This window comes from Schistocerca americana, chromosome X (genome assembly GCF_021461395.2).
Source record: "Schistocerca americana isolate TAMUIC-IGC-003095 chromosome X, iqSchAmer2.1, whole genome shotgun sequence".
In the NCBI taxonomy this organism is placed as follows: Eukaryota; Metazoa; Arthropoda; class Insecta; order Orthoptera; family Acrididae; genus Schistocerca; species Schistocerca americana.
Window position 1 is genome coordinate 485657009 of NC_060130.1, and position 19707 is coordinate 485676715.

Below are 19707 nucleotides of genomic sequence, written 5' to 3' on the forward strand. Positions count from 1 at the left end.
ACAACAAAGTTAGGAAACTACTGCAAAAGCAAAGAGAGCTTCACTGCATCTACATCTACATCTACATTTATACTCCGCAAGCCACCCAACGGTGTGTGCGGAGGGCACTTTACGTGCCACTGTCATTACCTCCATTTCCTGTTCCAGTCGCGTATGGTTTGCGGGAAGAACGACTGTCTGAAAGCCTCCGTGCGCGCTCTAATCTCTCTAATTTTACATTCGTGATCTCCTCGGGAGGTATAAGTAGGGGGAAGCAATATATTCGATACCTCATCCAGAAACGCACCCTCTCGAAACCTGGCAAGCAAGCTACACCGCGATGCAGAGTGCCTCTCTTGCAGAGTCTGCCACTTGAGTTTGTTAAACATCTCCATAACGCTATCACGGCTACCAAATAACCCTGTGACGAAACGCGCCGCTCTTCTTTGGATGTTCTCTATCTCCTCTGTCAACCCGATTTGGTACGGATCCCACACTGATGAGCAATACTCAAGTATAGGTCGCATGAGTGTTTTGTAAGCCACCTCCTTTGTTGATGGACTACATTTTCTAAGGACTCTCCCAATGAATCTCAACCTGGTACCCACCTTACCAACAATTAATTTTACATGATCATTCCACTTCAAATCGTTCCGCACGCATACTCCCAGATATTTTACAGAAGTAACTGCTACCAGTGTTTGTTCCGCTATCATATAATCATACAATAAAGGATCCTACTTTCTATGTATTCGCAATACATTACATTTGTCTATGTTAAGGGTCAGTTGCCACTCCCTGCACCAAGTGCCTATCCGCTGCAGATCTTCCTGCATTTCGCTACAATTTTCTAATGCTGCAACTTCTCTGTATACTGCAGCATCACCCGCTAAAAGCCGCATGGGACTTCTGACACTATCTACTAGGTCATTTATATATATTGTGAAAAGCAATGATCCCATAACACTCCCCTGTGGCACGCCAGAGGTTACTTTAACGTCTGTAGACGTCTCTCCATTGAGAACAACATGCTGTGTTCTGTTTGCTAAAAACTCTTCAATCCAGCCACACAGCTGGTCTGATATTCCGTAGTCTCTTACTTTGTTTATCAGGCGACAGTGCGGAACTGTATCGAACGCCTTCCGTAAGTCAAGAAAAATAGCATCTACCTGGGAGCCTGTATCTCATATTTTCTGGGTCTCATGAACAAATAAAGCGAGTTGGGTCTCACACGATCGCTGTTTCTGGAATCCATGTTGATTCCTACATAGTAGATTCTGGGTTTCCAAAAACGACATGATACTCGAGCAAAAAACATGTTCTAAATTTCTACAACAGATCGACGTCAGAGATATAGGTCTGTAGTTTTGCGCATCTGCTCGACGACCCTTCTTGAAGACTGGGACAACCTGTACTCTTTTCCAATCATTTGGAACCTTCCGTTCCTCTAGAGACTTGCGGTACACGGCTGTTAGAAGGGGGCAAGTTCTTTCGCGTACTCTGTGTAGAATCGAATTGGTATCCCGTCAGGTCCAGTGGACTTTCCTCTGTTGAGTGATTTCAGTTGCTTTTCTATTCCTTGGGCACTTATTTCAATGTCAGCCATTTTTTCGTCTGTGCAAGGATTTAGAGAAGTTTAAACGCAGCCAAAACCTCTCAGACAAACAGAAGCTAAATGATGTCAAAGTTAGCATAAGGAGGGCTATGCATGAAGCGTTCAGTGAATTCGAAAGTAAAATTCTATGTACCGACTTGACAGAAAATCCTAGGAAGTTCTGGTCTTATGTTAAATCAGTAAGTGGATCGAAACAGCATATCCAGACACTCAGGGATGATGATGGCATTGAAACAGAGGATGACACGTGTAAAGCTAAAATACTAAACACCTTTTTCCAAAGCTGTTTCACAGAAGAAGACCGCACTTCAGTTCCTTCTCTAAGTTCTCACATGAACGAAAAAATTGCTAACATCGAAATAAGTGTCCAAGGAATAGAAAAGCAACTGAAATCACTCAACAGAGGAAATTCCACTGCACCTGACGGGATACCAATTCGATTCTACACAGAGTACACGAAAGAACTTGCCCCTCTTCTAACAGCCGTGTACCGCAAGTCCCTAGAGGAACGGAAGGTTCCAAATGATTGGAAAAGAGCACACCTAGTCACAGTTTTCAAGAAGGTTTGTCGAGCAGATGTGCAAAACTATAAGCCTATATCTCTGACATCGATCTGTTGTAGAATTTTAGAACATGTTTTTTGCTCAAGTATTATGTCATTTCTGGAAAGCCAGAATCTACTCTGTAGGAATCAACATGGATTCCAGAAACAGCGATCGTGTGAGACCCAACTCGCTTTATTTGTACATGAGACCCAGAAAATATTAGATACAGGCTTCCAGGTAGATGCCATTTTTCTTGACTTCCGGAAGGCGTTCGATACAGTTCCGCACTGTCACCTGATAAACAAAGTAAGAGCCTATGTAATATCAGACCAGCTGTGTGGCTGGATTGAAGAGTTTTTAGCAAACAGAACACAGCATGTTGTTCTCAATGGAGAGATGTCTACAGATGTTAAAGTAACCTCTGGCGTGCCACAGGGGAGTGTTATGGGACAATTGCTTTTCTCAATTTAAATATAAATGACCTAGTAGATAGTGTCGGAAGTTCCATGCAGCTTTTCACGGATGATGCTGTAGTATACAGAGAAGTTGCAGCATTAGAAAATTGCAGTGAAATGCAGGAAGATCTGCAGCGGATAGGCACTTGGTCCAGGGAGTGGCAACTGACCCTTAACCTAGACAAATGTAATGTATTGCGAATACATAGAAAGTAGGATCCTTTATTGTATGATTATATGATAACGGAACAAACACTGGTAGCAGTTACTTCTGTAAAATATCTGGGAGTATGCGTACGGAACGATTTGAAGTGGAATGATCATATATAATTAATTGTTGTTAAGGTGGGTGCCAGGTTGAGATTCATTGGGAGAGTCCTTATAAAATGTAGTCCATCAACAAAGGAGGTGGCTTACAAAGCACTCGTTCCGCCTATACTTGAGTATTGCTCATCAGTGTGGGATCCGTACCAGGTCGGGTTGACAGAGGAGATAGAGAAGATCCAAAGAAGAGCAGCGCATTTTGTCACAGGGTTATTTGGTAAGCGTGATAGCGTTACGGAGATGTTTAGCAAACTCAAGTGGCAGACGCTGCAAGAGAGGCACTCTGCATCGCGGTGTAGCCTGCTGTCCACGTTTCGAGAGGGTGCGTTTCTGGATGAGGTATCGAATATATTGCTTCCCCCTACGTATACCTTCCGAGGAGATCATTAATGTAAAATTAGAGAGATTGGAACGTGCACAGAGGCTTTCTGGCAGTCGTTCTTCCCGTGAACCATACGCGACTGGAACAGGAAAGGGAGGTAATGACAGTGGCACGTAAAGTGCCCTCCGCCACACGCTGTTGGGTGGCGTGTGGAGTATAAATGTAGATGTAGATGTAGATCCCTAAAAAGACTAATTCTGCTTGTATATTAGGTGGAAGGTCGTGCATTGTGGACCCCCACGAGTGATTTCTTTCCAGTCAGAAGAATATCCTCTACCTCTTCTTCTTACGTCTTCAGCCATCAGGTTGGTTACCAGCAGTTCTCCATGGATGTCTGTCTCCAGTCTTCCTCTTGGGAGCGGTATAGGTGATGCAGCCGGTATCCGCCTTGCTTAGATTGTTTAAATTATTAACTGTAACTTTTTGCAATCTTTTGGTCAGAAATGACATTATCCATTGATTGTATGTAATTCCATAAAACTTCAGTTTATCCAGGGCAGTATTGGAATTCACACAGTCTAGTGCTTGTAAAATTTGGTGAGTGGTTGTGTAAGTGGCATTCTCAGTTGAGCAATTCTTCTGAATTGTAAATTGTCGTCCACTAAGCATATTATTGTTGCTCAGGTGGGATACAATTGTAGAGTACACATCCTCAAAAGCAACAGCAAATTCAGAGAGAGCTCGAATTACTACAGAAACAACAGAGCAACCTGCTGAAATCAATAATAAAGCAGAATAATGTTTCACCATTAACATCAACAATGTGTTGTCAGCAGCTACATTCCCGTGTTTGACGATTTCAAGGAAGCTTGGAATACATAGCGCCAGTAGTCTCTGCTGTTTTGCAAGGCTAGTAGTATTTCTTATACTCATGTTCAGAATGCTTCATTATTGTGTTCCAGTGTTTAAGTTTATGAACTGGTTTTCAAATATTGACAACTTATACAACCTAACATCTTCTTGTTTGGCATGTTGTGCAATTTGTTGTCCACTCGTTTTAAATGCAGACACATGTAGTGACTACTGTACCAAGTTTCAGCCAGTGCCAGAAGAAAGCAAGCCTGTCACATAAATCCTGGTTGCCCGATCCACAAGGTCTTAGTCAACAGTGCAATTTTCTTTGCTGACACTGCAATAAGTCTTATGCCAAATCATTAATTTGAGATGTGATGCTGCATCCAGCTCGCAGGTATGAAGTTTGGGCTAGCACTCTTTACAGAGTTTGAACCTAGTCTAAGCAAGGTTCTCCACATAGTGCAGACTTTTGAAAGTGCATCAGTGACAAAATGTGTTTTTGACATTGACTTGTTAGTTCCACAATGTGCATCTGTCATCCCTACGGTCAGTAGGTGACGGGATGTCATCACAAGCAGACTCCACACCACCAACACACAAAGGGGCAACAGTGACATAAGTAAAACTGTGACATCATGTAGATATAGCTTCTAGTAGAAGTACTAACAGTAGTCTTAGTGATAGGTCACAAAACATAGCACAAGTAAGAAAATCCTGCACTGTGTGTTAATGCAGAAACAGCCAGCACACTTACCCAGAGGACTCCGCCATGTGTTTTGCTATCAAAGAACATGGGCATGTGACCGCCATCCATCAGAGTCACCCAGTGCTTTCACCAAAGTGCAGCACCACACTACCATCAGTTGATACCAGAATGTCTTTCAAACTGATGAATAGAGAATAGGAAGGAATGAAAAGCAACAAAATGTTTCTGTATTCAAAGAGAACTGGGTATTACTGTAAATTAAGATGCGTGAAAACTATGTTAATTTATTTTCTCCATGTCTCCACTCTATGAAAGTATAACAACATACCTAAAAAAGAGAATTTTTTGGTTGACAATGTTCGGTTGAAATATCATGCTGTGAAATAAACAATGACCGGCTTCAATTGTAAAACACTGTCAAGTTTTATAGTATCCCAGTCATGACATAATTGTACTGTACAGCTTAAATTTCATGTTGAATCTAACTCTTGTTGTATAAGTGTAATAGTTTTATAGTTTCTGAAATCATTTAATTTATTATAAGTGACAGTTATAACATTATTTATCTTAACAGCTGATCTTTTTGTACAGGAATTATTGCTGTGAATAAATTTCCTGTGGATTCAGAGAGTGAAACATTCAGAAGTCATCTTTTCAAATCAACAGCTGTTAATTGCAGTGCCTGCATTGTGCCAAATGAGAAAATCCTTCTGCAGGAACTTATAACCTTGGTGAAAACATGGGATCCAGACATTTTGGCAGGATATGAGGTGAAAACATGGTGCATCTCTTTGATTATAAAATATATTGAAAGTTAGCTGTTTACTTGTTACTCTGCTTCAACAGAAGTATTTGTTGTGATTTAAATTATTTTGGGACAAATAATAATTTAGAAGTGATTATAAATGTAAAGGCAAGTAATTTCAGAACATTTATTTGTATGATCTTCTATTTATTTTCATAATTGGGATATTTTGGCACCAGCTTATCTAGTCAGTGGGAATCAGTTGCCAGTCACCTAACATTTAAGGAAATTCATGGTATAAAAGAATAAATATTGAATGCATTTGGTATGCCCAATCATTATTTTTTCTTCAGGAGGATCATAAATAATTTAAGGAGTAAAGGTAGCAACTCACCAAATAGTTGAGGTGCTGAGTTCTTGATAGCCACATAAACAAGACTGAGAACATTGCAAGCTTTCATATGAATTTTTCTTCAGAGCTGTACAGTAAACATACAGATGTACAACTTACACTGTGCCATCACAAGAGCTCTGCTGGGGTGAGGGGTTGTTTCATGGAGTGGGTGAGAGGTAAAAGGAGACAAGGTGCACTTACACCCTTTTCTCCACAGTCTCCATCTTCCTCTGTTTCCCTGTCAATCCATGTCTCCATGACAATGTACGATGAACATGACTCCCTGTCTGTGTGTGTGTGTGTGTGTGTGTGTGTGTGTGTGTGTGTGTGTGTCTTATTTAAGGGCCTATCGACAAATCTGCACTTCAACTATTCAGTGAGTTGTTAGATACATTTCATCAATCATCAAGTAAAACTGAAGTGATGTCAGGTGTTCCCCAGGGAAGCGTCCTGGGACCTCTGCTGTTCCTGATCTATATAAATGACCTGGGTGACAATCTGAGCAGTTCTCTTATGTTGTTCGCAGATGATGCTGTAATTTACCATCTAGTAAGGTCATCCGAAGACCAGTATCAGTTGCAAAGCGATTTAGAAAAGATTGCTGTATGGTGTGGCAGGTGGCAGTTGACGCTAAATAAAAAAAAAAAAAAAAAAAAAAAAAAAAAAGTGTGAGGTGATCCACATGAGTTCCAAAAGAAATCCGTTGGAATTCGATTACTTGATAAATAGTACAATTCTCAAGGCTGTCAATTCAACTAAGTACCTGGGTGTTAAAATTACGAACAACTTAAGTTGGAAAGACCACATAGATAATATTGTGGGGAAGGTGAGCCAAAGGTTGCGTTTCATTGGCAGGACACTTAGAAGATGCAACATGTCCACTAAAGAGACAGCTTACACTACACTCGTTCGTCCTCTGTTAGAATATTGCTGCGCGGTGTGGGATCCTTACCAGGTGGGATTGACAGAGGACATCGAAAGGGTGCAAAAAAGGGCAGCTCGTTTTGTATTATCACGTAATAGGGGAGAGAGTGTGGCAGATATGATACGTGAGTTGGGATGGAAGTCATTAAAGCAAAGACGTTTTTCGTCACGGCGAGATCTGTTTACGAAATTTCAGTCACCAACTTTCTCTTCCGAATGCGAAAATATTTTGTTGAGCCCATCCTACATAGGTAGGAATGAGCATCAAAATAAAATAAAAGAAATCAGAGCTCGAACAGAAAGGTTTAGGTGTTCGTTTTTCCCGCGCGCTGTTCAGCAGTGGAATGGTAGGGAGATAGTATGATTGTGGTTCGATGAACCCTCTGCCAAGCACTTAAATGTGAATTGCAGAGTAATCATGTAGATGAAGGACTTTCCATTACTCTGTTAGTGTAAAGAATTGCTTTGATTAGATAGTTTTGATGCACATAAAGCTTAAAATTACAGAAAATAATAATTTATATTCACATTTTAATTGTTTCTGTACAAACACTGTTTACATATGAGGGCCTTGCACAAATATGGTATTTATATCAATTATTTTTTTATGTTGGTACATATTGTTTAATAGCGTAAGTCAGGTATGAAAGACATTTCAAAAAATCTATTTGTTTATGAAATTTCTTAAAACAATCATATTGTGTAATTTTTCACTCAAATGAATACACTGTAATACTGTACTTTAAAAAAAAAATCTTTGCTTTGGACAATTTATCACCAGCAGAAACTAATGAAAAGGTAGTGAAAATTTATTAACAGTCCGTTTTTTCACTTTAGGCAAATGTCTGTCTGTGTGATTTTTTAAAAATCATATCTTCTTTTGTTTCCTTTTTTAATGCCTTAATCTCTGCCAGTGATAGACGTAAATGTAATGTACGTGAATTTATACATATCTGTAACGTTTCTAATACAGGTAAATTATTAAACTTTATGCTTCTGTTTGTAGATACTGATATATGTATACAATTACTTAATACTTAATTATTCATGGCAGATAATAACAGTAAACTCAATTACATAAGGTTTTTCTACCAAACTTTTAACGCGGGTATTGTCAATTTATACATCTTTGTACACTCACAGAACCAAGATGATGTGTTGTCAGACTCACCAGGTAACAATAATGCTATCGAAACTGCTCTCAGAATAAAGTAAAGTGATATGTTCATACTTCTGACAATGTTGTAGTTACCTTGCTTATCCTTGTTAGAGCACTAAACTTCTAAGTCTGAGGACTGGCTGGAATGTAAAAATTCAGACCTTCATAATTATTATTTTATAATTAACTTGGCGTGTACATGTACATTTTATGGGCCAGGGTATGGACTGTTCAAATATATACCATTACTGCAGAAGTGTTCTGCCAGTTCTGTCAGCCACTTCATCAATACCTCTTGAATTTCAGCACTGTCTGCAAAAGTCTTTCTGACAAAATATTTCTGTGAAAAGATCAAATGAAAAGTGCTTGATATGAGTTGTGACCTGTGTGTTGCATGGAGAAACTTGAACTCCTAGCATATTGCAACAGTCCATGGTGCCACCTCCACCATGTGGATGGGCAAATTTGTGATCTAAACAAATTCCCCATAGCAACATTCATTACCATTCATTCTGAATAACCTGATCCACTTTCCTGTGCACAGAATACAACATTCCTGTAGCTGCCAAAAATTGCATCAAGATACAAATGATAGTACCACACCCATGGATATATCACCTATATTATTCACATGATTAAAGGTACTGGCATATTGTTCTCTCAGATGAATAAAATGTAAACAGTGACACTTACATTTCTGGTGGTGTATGTTGACGAAAATTTGCAGTGGACAAACCTTGTAAATTGTTTGTGTGGAAAACTCAGCAGTTTCTTACATCAGCTTAGCTCTCAAAGATACTTCCTAGCCAAACATTGAAAATAGTATATTATGGACTGATTTATCCCTTACTTAATTATGGGAACAAACTATGGGGCTGTGGAGCTGATGTCCACTTAAAAAGAATACTGCTGTTACAGAAATAAGCATGACGGCTTATACATTTGATAGGTCACAGAGATTCATGCCATGACGTGTTCATGAACCACAAATACTTTGCATTATATTCTTTATACATATTTAAATTAATTGCATTTTTATGAGTCAACCTGTGGAAGTTATTAAGTGCAGTGATGTACGTGATCACAATAACAGGACAAAATACTATTATTTCTCGATAAGAACAGCTTGAAAAATGACAGATATAAGCCCATACATCATTGGTTTGATTTGGTTTAACAAACTACTAAACTCTCAAAGGACATGTACAGAGACTAGTTTTAACACAAAATTAAAATTTTTTCTGATAGAAAAATGTTTATATTCATTCAGTGAATTTTAAGACACCGACTGTAACATAAAACAGTAACATAATAAATGTATAAAACAGATGTAAGATGCAACAGTTGCTGTATATAATATAATTTGTAAGTATAATTATTGTCATGCTATTATTTCTGAAATTTGCAAAAGTCATCATTGTGATGACTCAAGGCAAAGAAAATGTAAATAAATTAATACTTTTGGATTAAAAGAGGCCACTGAGCATTAAGTTGTTGACAGACACACACAAAAGAAAAAAACTTACTAGCTTTCCGAGTTATCCTATGATGAGTTGCAAAGGATAACTCCAAAAACTAGCAAGTTTCTTTCTTTTGTGTGTGCCTATTGACAATTCAATGTTTCTGTTTATTGCTGAGTGGTCTTCATTAACCGAAAAGTATTTATGTTCTGCAAGAACTTTCCTACAACATAAAGAAATAAATATTTTGCAGTCCACCCTAATGATGTATAGTATATGCCTATACTGACATATTTGTTCCTACTGTTGTATTTTCAACTCGCACTGATGCAAGCTACACACACACACACACACACACACACACACACACACACACACACACACACCAATAAATGTAGCAGTGGCAGATATGATCATGTAACAAAAGAACTAAAATACCCCATTTTGACCTCTTGATAGGTACTCATTGCAATATTCCATAAATTTCTTGTCTATTTAGTTCATATACAGTATAACAGAAGTTTAATTATTTACAGTACCACAGTAGATATCTTTAGAAACTGTACAAAAATGTGAAAATGTCCTTTTAGTGTATAATGTTGCATAATATCACGAAGCAGCACTACTACTCCAAGGAAAACTTTATATGCTCTTTTATAATGAACATGCCTGCTTTTAAGGGCCACCTTTTATTTCATACACAAGTTAAGTCATTTTTCTTTACTGTGGTCAGTGAATCATGACATTTTCAACTAATTTTATGTTGAAAAAAGAAATAAATACTTCTTTGAAAGCTTCCCATTATTTTTCAGGTAGAAATGTTGTCTTGGGGTTATGTGTTCAAACGAGCATTTACACTCGAGATGAACTTATGCCCAGAAATCTCACGTGTACCAACTGCAGTCAAGGAGAGTAAACTGAGGGACAATGACACAGATGGGGACATGGTTGAATTTTCAGCTGAGATAAAGATCGTTGGTCGTATTGTCTTGAATATATGGAGACTATTTAGGCATGAGGTATGTAATACCTTGTAACTCTCTTTAAAAGAGAGCATGAATAAGTCATATTACATTAGTGTCATTTGTGATTTCAGTGTGGACTGTATAACTTCACTATAAATAATAATATTTATTCATCCTGTGACCCTTTAGACAGTGATATTGATTTGAATGGAAAGAGATGTACAGGATGTTTGTTTTAACTTGAAACAACTAAATAACTCCAAAAATACACATCATATAAAAAAATCCCAGATGAAAAGCTAATATTTTCAAAGGGGCCATATGTTTGTGCTAAAACTGGCCACACCTAAGCCCCTCTCCCCCAAGGAGGTCAACTTTTTATTTTCAAATGGGAACCCTCATTTTTATTGCAGATTCAGATTCTATGCCAAAAATATACCTAGCTAGGGTTTACCCAAAACATTTATCCATTCATGGTAAGTGGCACTGTAATTGACAAAATTCAGTTTTTCCAATTATTGCAATTAAGAACCGATGTATTTGATTCTACATTACATTTGCGATAAAAATGTAAACTTCTTTGTTCTAAAAAGTTGATTTTATGTTAAAAATTAAATTTAGTTTTGCAAATTAGATTGTGCAGTAAAACTATTATGGTTAGACATTTAAGTATCTTGTTAATAAAGTATTTTTAGTGTGATCGAGGAATGACTACATGGTTGTAATAGTTTTCTATTCCCATCGTGATGCTTGGATTTGGTGATTCCCTTGCCTCTCACCCTTTCAGATAGTTAATATTTCTGCATAATATATTTTGTCCTTAACATAACCTCACAAGAAAAATTCTGGAGACGTAAGCTGCCAACATGAGTAACGTAGAAGTAAATATCCTCGGAGTAGTGAAGCAACTTAAATCACTTAATAAAATCAAGTCTTCTGGTCCAGACTGTATACCGATTAGGTTCCTTTTGGAGTATGCTGATGCATTAGCTCCATACTTAACACTCACATACAACCGTTTGCTCGACGAAAGATTCGTACCCAAAGACTGGAAAGTTGACAGGTCACACCAGTATTCAAGAAAGGTAGTAGGAGTAATACATTAAATTACAGGTCCATATCATTAATGTCAATATGCAGCAGGATTTTGGAACATATATCGTGTTCAGACACTATGAGTTGCCTCGAAGAAAACTGTCTATTGACACACAGTCAACATGGGTTTAGAAAACATCGTTCATGTGAAACTCAGCTAGCTCTTTTATTCACATGATGTGTTGAGTGCTATTGACAAGGGATTTCAGATCGATTCTGTATTTCTGGATTTCCAGAAGGTTTTTGATACTGTACCACACAAGTAGCTTGTAGTGAAATTGCGTGCTTATGGAATATCGTCTCAGTTATGTGACTATTGTTGATTTCCTGTCAGAAAGGTCACAGTTCTTAGTAATTGATGGAAAGTCAACTAATAAAACAGAAGTGATTTCTGGCATTCCTCAAGGTAGTGTTATAGGCCCTTTGCTGTTCCTTATCTATATAAACGATTTGGGAAACAATCTGAGCAACCATCTTAGGTTGTTTGCAGATGAAGCTGTCATTTATCGACTAATAAAGTCATCAGAAGATCAAAAGAAATTGCAAAATGATTTAGAAAAGATATCTGAATAGTGCAAAAATTGGCAGTTGACCCTAAATAACAAAAATGGTTCAAATGGCTCTGAGCACTATGGGACTTAACTTCTGAGGTCATCAGTCCCCTGGAACTTAGAACTGCTTAAACCTAACTAACCTAAGGACATCACACACATCCATGCCCAAGGCAGGATTCAAACCTGTGACCGTAGCGGTCGCGCGGTTCCAGACTGTAACGCCTAGAACCGCTCGGCCAAATAATGAAAAGTGTCAAGTCATCCACATGAGTGCTAAAAGGAATTTGTTAAACTTCAGTTACATGATAGATCATTCTAATCCAAAAGCTGTAAATTCAACTAAATACCTAGGTACTACAATTAAGAACAACTTAAACTGGAAGGAACACATAGAAAATGTTGTGGGGAAGGCTAACCAAAGACTGCGTTTTATTTGCAGGACACTTAGAAAATGTAACAGATCTACTAAGGAGACTACCTACACTATGTTTGTCCGTCCTCTTTTTAGAATACTGCTGTGCGGTGTGTGATCCTTACCAGATAGGACTGATGGAGTGAATCGAAAAAGTTCAAAGAAGGGCAGCACATTTTGTATTATCACAAAATATGGGGGAGAGTGTCACAGAAATGATACAGGATTTGGGCTGGACATCATTAAAGGAAATACGTTTTTCATTGCGATGGAATCTTCTCATGAAATACCAATCACCAACTTTCTCCTCCAAATGCGAAAATATTTTGTTGCAACTGACCTACATAGCAAGAAACGATCACCATGATAAAATGAGGGAAACCAGAGCTCGTACGTAAATATATAGGTGTGCGTTCTTTCCGTGCACTGTACGAGATTGAAATGATAGAGAATTGTGAAAGTGGTTCAATGAACCCTCTGCCAGGCACATAAACGTGAGTTGCAGAGCATCCATATAGCTGTAGATGTAGATGTAAGGTCAGGTGATCTGGCAGGTCACTTTAATGGAGCGCTTCTTCCAATCAAGCAACTACTGAAATTGTGATTTAATGCAGCTTCAGCTATTGCAGAGTTATGTATCAGACAACCATCATATTGAAACAACATGCTTTGTCGCACTACATGGAGGCATCTTCCAACAGAATTGGTATCTCTTCTTGCAATAACTTATAACATCTTTCTCCATTTGATGTGCCTTCCAAAAATAAGGGGCTGATTCTTTTGTCACCTACAACATTAACAGACCAAAGACACTAATGATCAACTTCATGGATCCAGGTCGGGATTTCAACACTCCCTTAATGCATGTTATGACGATTAACTTTGCCATGGTTTGTAAAAGTTGACTCGTCTGTGAACATCACTCAACAAAAGATTTGTGGATCTCATTGTAATTGCCTGAGTGCCCAATTACAACACCCCCATTCCATTCTAAAAATCATTCCCATGAAGTTCTTGACTTATGGAGATACGATAGTGAGGGCATTTGTGGCATTTGTGTTTTAGGATCGCCCAAACACTTGTGTGAGCAATCCCTGAATGGTGAGATATTTCTCAGGTAGTCACATGTAGAGTATAAGCCACTGCAGCTAGTACTGCAATTTCATCATTGCTATTGCCCATAACAGTTGCTCTACAAGTTCTTTTATTAGACTTCAAACTTCTGTAGGTAGCAAATTGTTTATCAAACGCAATAAATAGTTATACAATATTTTGACCTATCAGCAAAATGTTCAGCATAAAGAGTAACAGCGGCATCCAAATTTCTTGCAGCCTCACCATAAATTAAAATTATTTTGATTTTCTCTTCTACAGATAAAACCTCTGTTATTTCTAATGTGCCAGTAAAGGCTTCAGAGGGGATTGGTGGGAAGTTGTTTGGTGTTCATGCTTATAGAGTCTCTAACGTCATGTTGGTATCCACCGCATGCTGCGACACTGAGCAATGGGGAGTGGATGTAAGAGTTCACTCAGTATATGTTTATCTATGGCAGGTGCATATGTCAGTGTTTTCCTTACAGTGGTTGTGGACTGCATTCCGTTGGTAGTTGCCAGTGCAGGTATTATGGTGGTTGGGTAGAAGAACACACAGAGATCAGAAACCCTGATGGTAGCATTTGAAGGGACGCCCCAAAATCGAGCATCCCAGTGACCTGGGTACTCATTGAAATCAAATCTGAATGGAACTGGAAACTAAATTGTGTTAAAAGTAATGTATTTGCCAAAGTTTAAATGTCTAACTATAAAAGTTTATTTGTACAATAAAATTTGCAAAACTTAATTAACAAATCATCAGCTGTTTAGAACAAAAAAAATTATGTTTTTATTGCAAATGTTATGTAGAATCAAATGCATCGGTTCTTAATTGCAGTAACTGGAAAAATTGAATTTTGTCAATCACAGCGCCATCTTCCATGAATGGCCATATGTTTTGGTTAAACCTCAGGTATTTTTGGTATAGAATCCAAATCTACATTAATAATGGTGAGTTCCCTTTGAAAATGAAAAGTTGGGCTGGGCATGTTGGGGGGAGGGGTGGGGGGGAGAGCAGTTTTAGCACAAACAGATGTCCCCTTTACAAATATTAACTTTTCATATGAAATATTTTTTCATGTGATGCATATTTTTGGAGATATTTAGTTGTTCCAAGGTAAAATAAACACACTGTATAGTACGCAGAAGACACATATTAATTGTGTACAAAAAAATTAAAGAACTTATGCTGTATTGAACACTGACACAATTATTGTTGCTCTTTGCTGAGCTCACATCAACAAGTGTCTCCATGAAAACCATTTGTACTTTTTATTTCATAATTGTGAACTTGGCTGTTTAATGCTAAAAATTCCCTTTATGTGTGTGCTGCCTATCATAGCCTGTTATCCATATGTTATGATGTTCTACAGAAATGCAAGTTTTGCAAAATAACAATTTAAAGTAGAAAATGAGCAATGGAGATAATGAAAGAGATTACCAATAAAGAGTCATGCAGGGACATTTGTAAAGAATTTTTACTCGTCCTAGAGATATATACGAGTGCCCCTCCTAAGAGTAGGTATCGCATTTTCTCTTGTGTTTCATCAAATATTTGCAATTTCATTTTTGTAATGTGTGGCTGGAGTCAGCCCAGACACATACTGCTCATCATCTCTTTCAGGTGACACACAGTGTCAGCAGAAAGTGTCATTGTTTCCCATTGCAAACAAAATTATCTTTAAAATGGGATTTTACATGGCCATTCACTTAAGTGGTCTTGAATTAATGTAGTGTGATATCCATTTTAGCCAAGAGTTTAGGATGAGTAAAACACGAAGAATAACCAATACTCCTACAGTGACTGGGCAGTGCTGTTGCGTTGCAGTAGTACTCAGTGTGCGCCAGGGCAGTACTGTCACTGCTTGAGTACTGGTTAATTGGTTACCTTACTATATGGTAGGAAAGTGTTACATATAATGTCTTGGTTTTCCTTTTTTTGTTTATCCACTACTGCTTCATACTCCTCACGTGTGATACCCTGATGTTGTTGTGCCTCGTGGTACGCATGATCTGGCCAGTTTGCCTGCACACAGCAAGAGTTTCTGATGCTTGTCTTTATGCTTTCCAAACCCTACCTTGGCCAGAAAGGTCACCAGATTTCTCCCCAGTTGAGAACATTTGGAGCATTATGGGCAGGGCCCTTCAGCCAGCTCAGGATTTTGCCGATCTAACATGTCAGTTGGACAGAATTTAGCATGACATCCCTCAGGAGGACATCCAACAACTCTATTAATCAATTCCAAGTTGACAACTGCTTGCATAAGGGCCAGAGGTGGACCAACATATTATTGACTTGCTCAATTTGTGAAGTTCTTTCTCTTGAATAAATCGACCTATTTTTTTCTGAAATTGTAATCATTTGTTTGTCTCTACATTTACATCACATCTACCAATTTACATCCAATTTGAATGTGTGGTGCATCGCGTCTCCCCCCACCCCCCACCTCACCCCTCCCCTCCACCCCCCACCCCCATCCCCTGACCCAGGAGGTCTCATCTGAGATGTAGAAGAGCCTCTAATGCAAACTACTGAATGCACTGGGTGCAAGTCATAGTTCATGTTTGCACGAATGGCGCTTGCCTTAACAGTTAGTCTCACATGCATGGTGGTGGCGTGGTTCACTATTTGTGGCATTATACTCAAAACTGATCACAGTCCTCTGGTTTGGAACCAAATGAAAGTCTTAAACCAAATGCTCAGATGGTTCTGTGCGAATATCAGATGCAGATTATTTTGATCTCAACAGTCACGTGGAAAATAGAAGGTCTCACCCAATAGGTCAGTGTACTCCACATTAAGGAAGCAGCTCTTCAGGTGGCAGAGTACATGTGGTTTGCTCATTAGATTGGTTTCTTTCTTTCCTTCTTAGAGGAAATCCACCTTTGTTTTGATGATACCTTAGTTGGAGAAAGGAACATGTCAGACATGTTAATCACAGAGGACAGCATTTATCTTTACAAATCAGAAAGAGAAAATGTATATTTGCTATGACTTAACAGCAGGAGCATCCATTGTAAGTTGCAAGAATTAATGTCTCTTACTGAAGTTAATTATGCGCTAGTAGTACCATGACCGGAAAGTTTCCTGAAACCTAAAGTGGATAGCAGTGATATCATAAATTCCAAGAGGAATGTATATTGCAAAGATAGGTATAATGTCAACAGTGCTGGCTTAATGTATATATATATTATAACGTATACTTGCAAGAAAAGATTAGACACTGGTGTATTTTAGCCATTAGTGACTCAGCACCTGTAATGAGGTTACCAATACTACAACTACTAATATAAATTAATCAGGGTGAAGGTAAGCATCTAAGGTGGGTCAAATGTGCTAATTGGATGCTTTTATAAACCACTTGCCTCAGGCACTGTAGTGACAGCACTTCAGAGAATACTTTGTGGAATATCATGGTTAAATTCCTCAATCATGTTCTTGTAATAGGAGAAGACTTCAGTTTGTCAGATATTGAATATGAAATTCATGAGATTAAAGCTGATGTCTCAGAAACTGATTTATGTGATATTATTCTGAATGTGTAGTCTCAGAATTATGAGTAGTTAGTTAAATAAATGACTCATGTAGTTAAATAAATCAGCTCAGGTCACCAGGTAACTAATATATATGAACTTTTTAAATCCGTTAATGTAGAGGAGGGACTCAATAATAAAAAGGATACAGCATCATTGATTACAGGTGTTAAAAGGAATGTTAAGAAAGATTAGAAAATATTTTTGTTGATCAAGTTTAGCAGCAAACAGATAGCAGATTATCTGAGCAGTCAACTTCAAAAACTTATCTCTGGAGATGATTATGTTTAGCACAAATGGATAATGTACAATATGGTTCAGATGTGTATGAGATGAGCAAAGTTGTGAGATATGAGAAAGACCCACTGTGGATCAATAGCCATGTTAGAAAGTTGCTACAAAAGCAGAGAGAACTTCATCACTGATTTAAGGAAATTCAAAGTTTATTGACAAACAGAAGTTGAGCAACACCAAATTGAACTCAAAGAGGGTAATCCGAGAAGCAATCAGTGGATTTGAAAATAAAGTTTTGCTGACTGATCTGTTGAAACATGCTGTCTAGTATTGGTCTTATGTAAAGTCAGTGAACAATTCAAGATCACCTGTTCATTTTCTCAGTGACCAGACTGTCGCCCCAAAGAAGACTGACAAACTGCCAAAATACTCAACTCAATCTTCTGAAATTGTTCCATGGGTGAAGATTGTAATACATTTCCTCCTTTCAATCACTGCAAGAACACCAAAATTGGGGAATAGTAAATCAACTAAAATTATTCAAAATAGGAAAGTTGTCTGGGCCTGAAGAGATCCCTTTACAATCTGTATCATTGCTGCTCTTTTAACAACAGTTCATCTTAAGTCACCTTTACTATTTTCAAGAAGGATCATTGGATGGGAATACATAATTGTGGTATCAGTTATGTTGTAGTGTTATGCAACACATTTCTCACATATTATTGTGACTTTTTTGGAAAAGAAAAATCTCCTTTATGATAATCAAATTGATTCTACTGAGATCTTGCAAAATTCAGCTCACTCTGTCTGACCATGAGATCCAGAGCACCAGTGACAGTGGTGTTAAAGTTGACGCAATGTTTCTTGACTTCTGGAAAGTATTTGAGAGAGTTTCTCATACTTGCTTTGTGGACATAAAACAGGCTTACAAAATACCAAATCAGCTTTGTGATTGGCTTCAGGACTTCCTAACACATAGAAATTAACAGAGAATTCTTACTAGTAAAAAAATCATCAGATGTAAAACTGTCTTCTGGAATACCTCAGGTGACTGTTATAAGGCCATTATTCTTCAAATTATATACAAGGTGATTTTGCTAAAGGGGAGAAAACTTCAGAAAATGATCCCTCAAAGGATAAGGAGCAAAAAAGGTCATTTGGACATACGGCTAGAAATGCATGGTGTCTGTGCTATAAGGTATTTATTAATTCATCATTTCTGTACAGTACAATGCAGTGTATGACATGCTGTGATGACACCACAATTAGTACAGGTGTTTGAAGTGGCCCCCATGAGCCTCTAAGCATGTGCTTGCACGATGCAGCAGTGACTGATGCACACATTCAAATGTGGCATCCTGCAACCAAATGGCGTCACAGCCAGCATGAATGGATTTTCAGATGTCTGCATGTCCGGGATGGGTGCCACATATGCAGTTTGTTTCAGGTGCCCCACAGGTAGAAATCTAAATAATTGAGGTCCAGTGAGCTAAACGCACGTAATATTGTAAGATGGTAGATGATTTTTAAAATTTGAATCTCCCATCCTGATCAGTGAAGTGTTCCTCATGTTAATTGCAATGTGTTTGCCACTTGATTCCATGTTATTGCCCATGGAAGAGAATAAAGTCTGTGGATTGATCAGTTCATCATTTACCTCTCTGTATCTGGTGAAGAACAATGTCAGATACAGTGGACTTCATTTTGGAGAAGTGGTTAGTGACAAGCATGTGGCTCCATGAATGAATGAAAGCACAACAATGAAAATATGACACAGGTGATGGACAGGTTTTGTGAAACATTTGGTAAGGAGCATACAACTCATCAGACTTTGATTAGTTGGTAGGTGAAAGCCTTTTGCTTGAGAACAAAGCCTGCTGCAGAACTTGGAATTCCAAAGAGTTCAGTGTAACTCCACATAACAATGAACTTAGGCCTGTGGCATTCTGGCCAGTGGCCAGCAAATAACTAATGGACAATGGTGCTGCATATATGGACATTTTGGACAAATAACTGTGTTAGTTGCAATGAAATAATTGCATGTGTAAAATGACTTTCTGGCCACCCTGTAGTAGCCACATTACCCTTTGTACCACCAAAGGCACATCTTCAGCAGAGGAGGCAGGGTCACCTGCAGAAAGTACAGATATGCCTCACCTGTGAGGCATTGTGATAGGATGACTAGTCCCACAAGATGGTCACCAATGATAACCACCCACACATTGATGGTGTGCCACCACCATACCATGGGGATTCTCCATTGCCCCACTTGAATGTTATGAAGGTTGATGATACTGCCCCTTGTAAAAGTAGCCTCATCTGTGAGTATGAAGAATTA

General features: G+C 38.3%; 1 protein-coding gene across 1 annotated transcript in view; it reads left to right on the top strand.

Annotated features, from left to right (window-relative positions):
* Nucleotides 1-19707, top strand: part of LOC124556559 (DNA polymerase zeta catalytic subunit) — a 223577-nt gene that overhangs the window by 123466 nt on the left and 80404 nt on the right. The window contains exons 16-17 of the mRNA XM_047130515.1: nt 5393-5571; nt 10296-10502. Of these exons, the coding sequence (XP_046986471.1) occupies nt 5393-5571; nt 10296-10502 (386 nt within the window). The remainder of the gene's footprint in view (nt 1-5392; nt 5572-10295; nt 10503-19707) is intronic.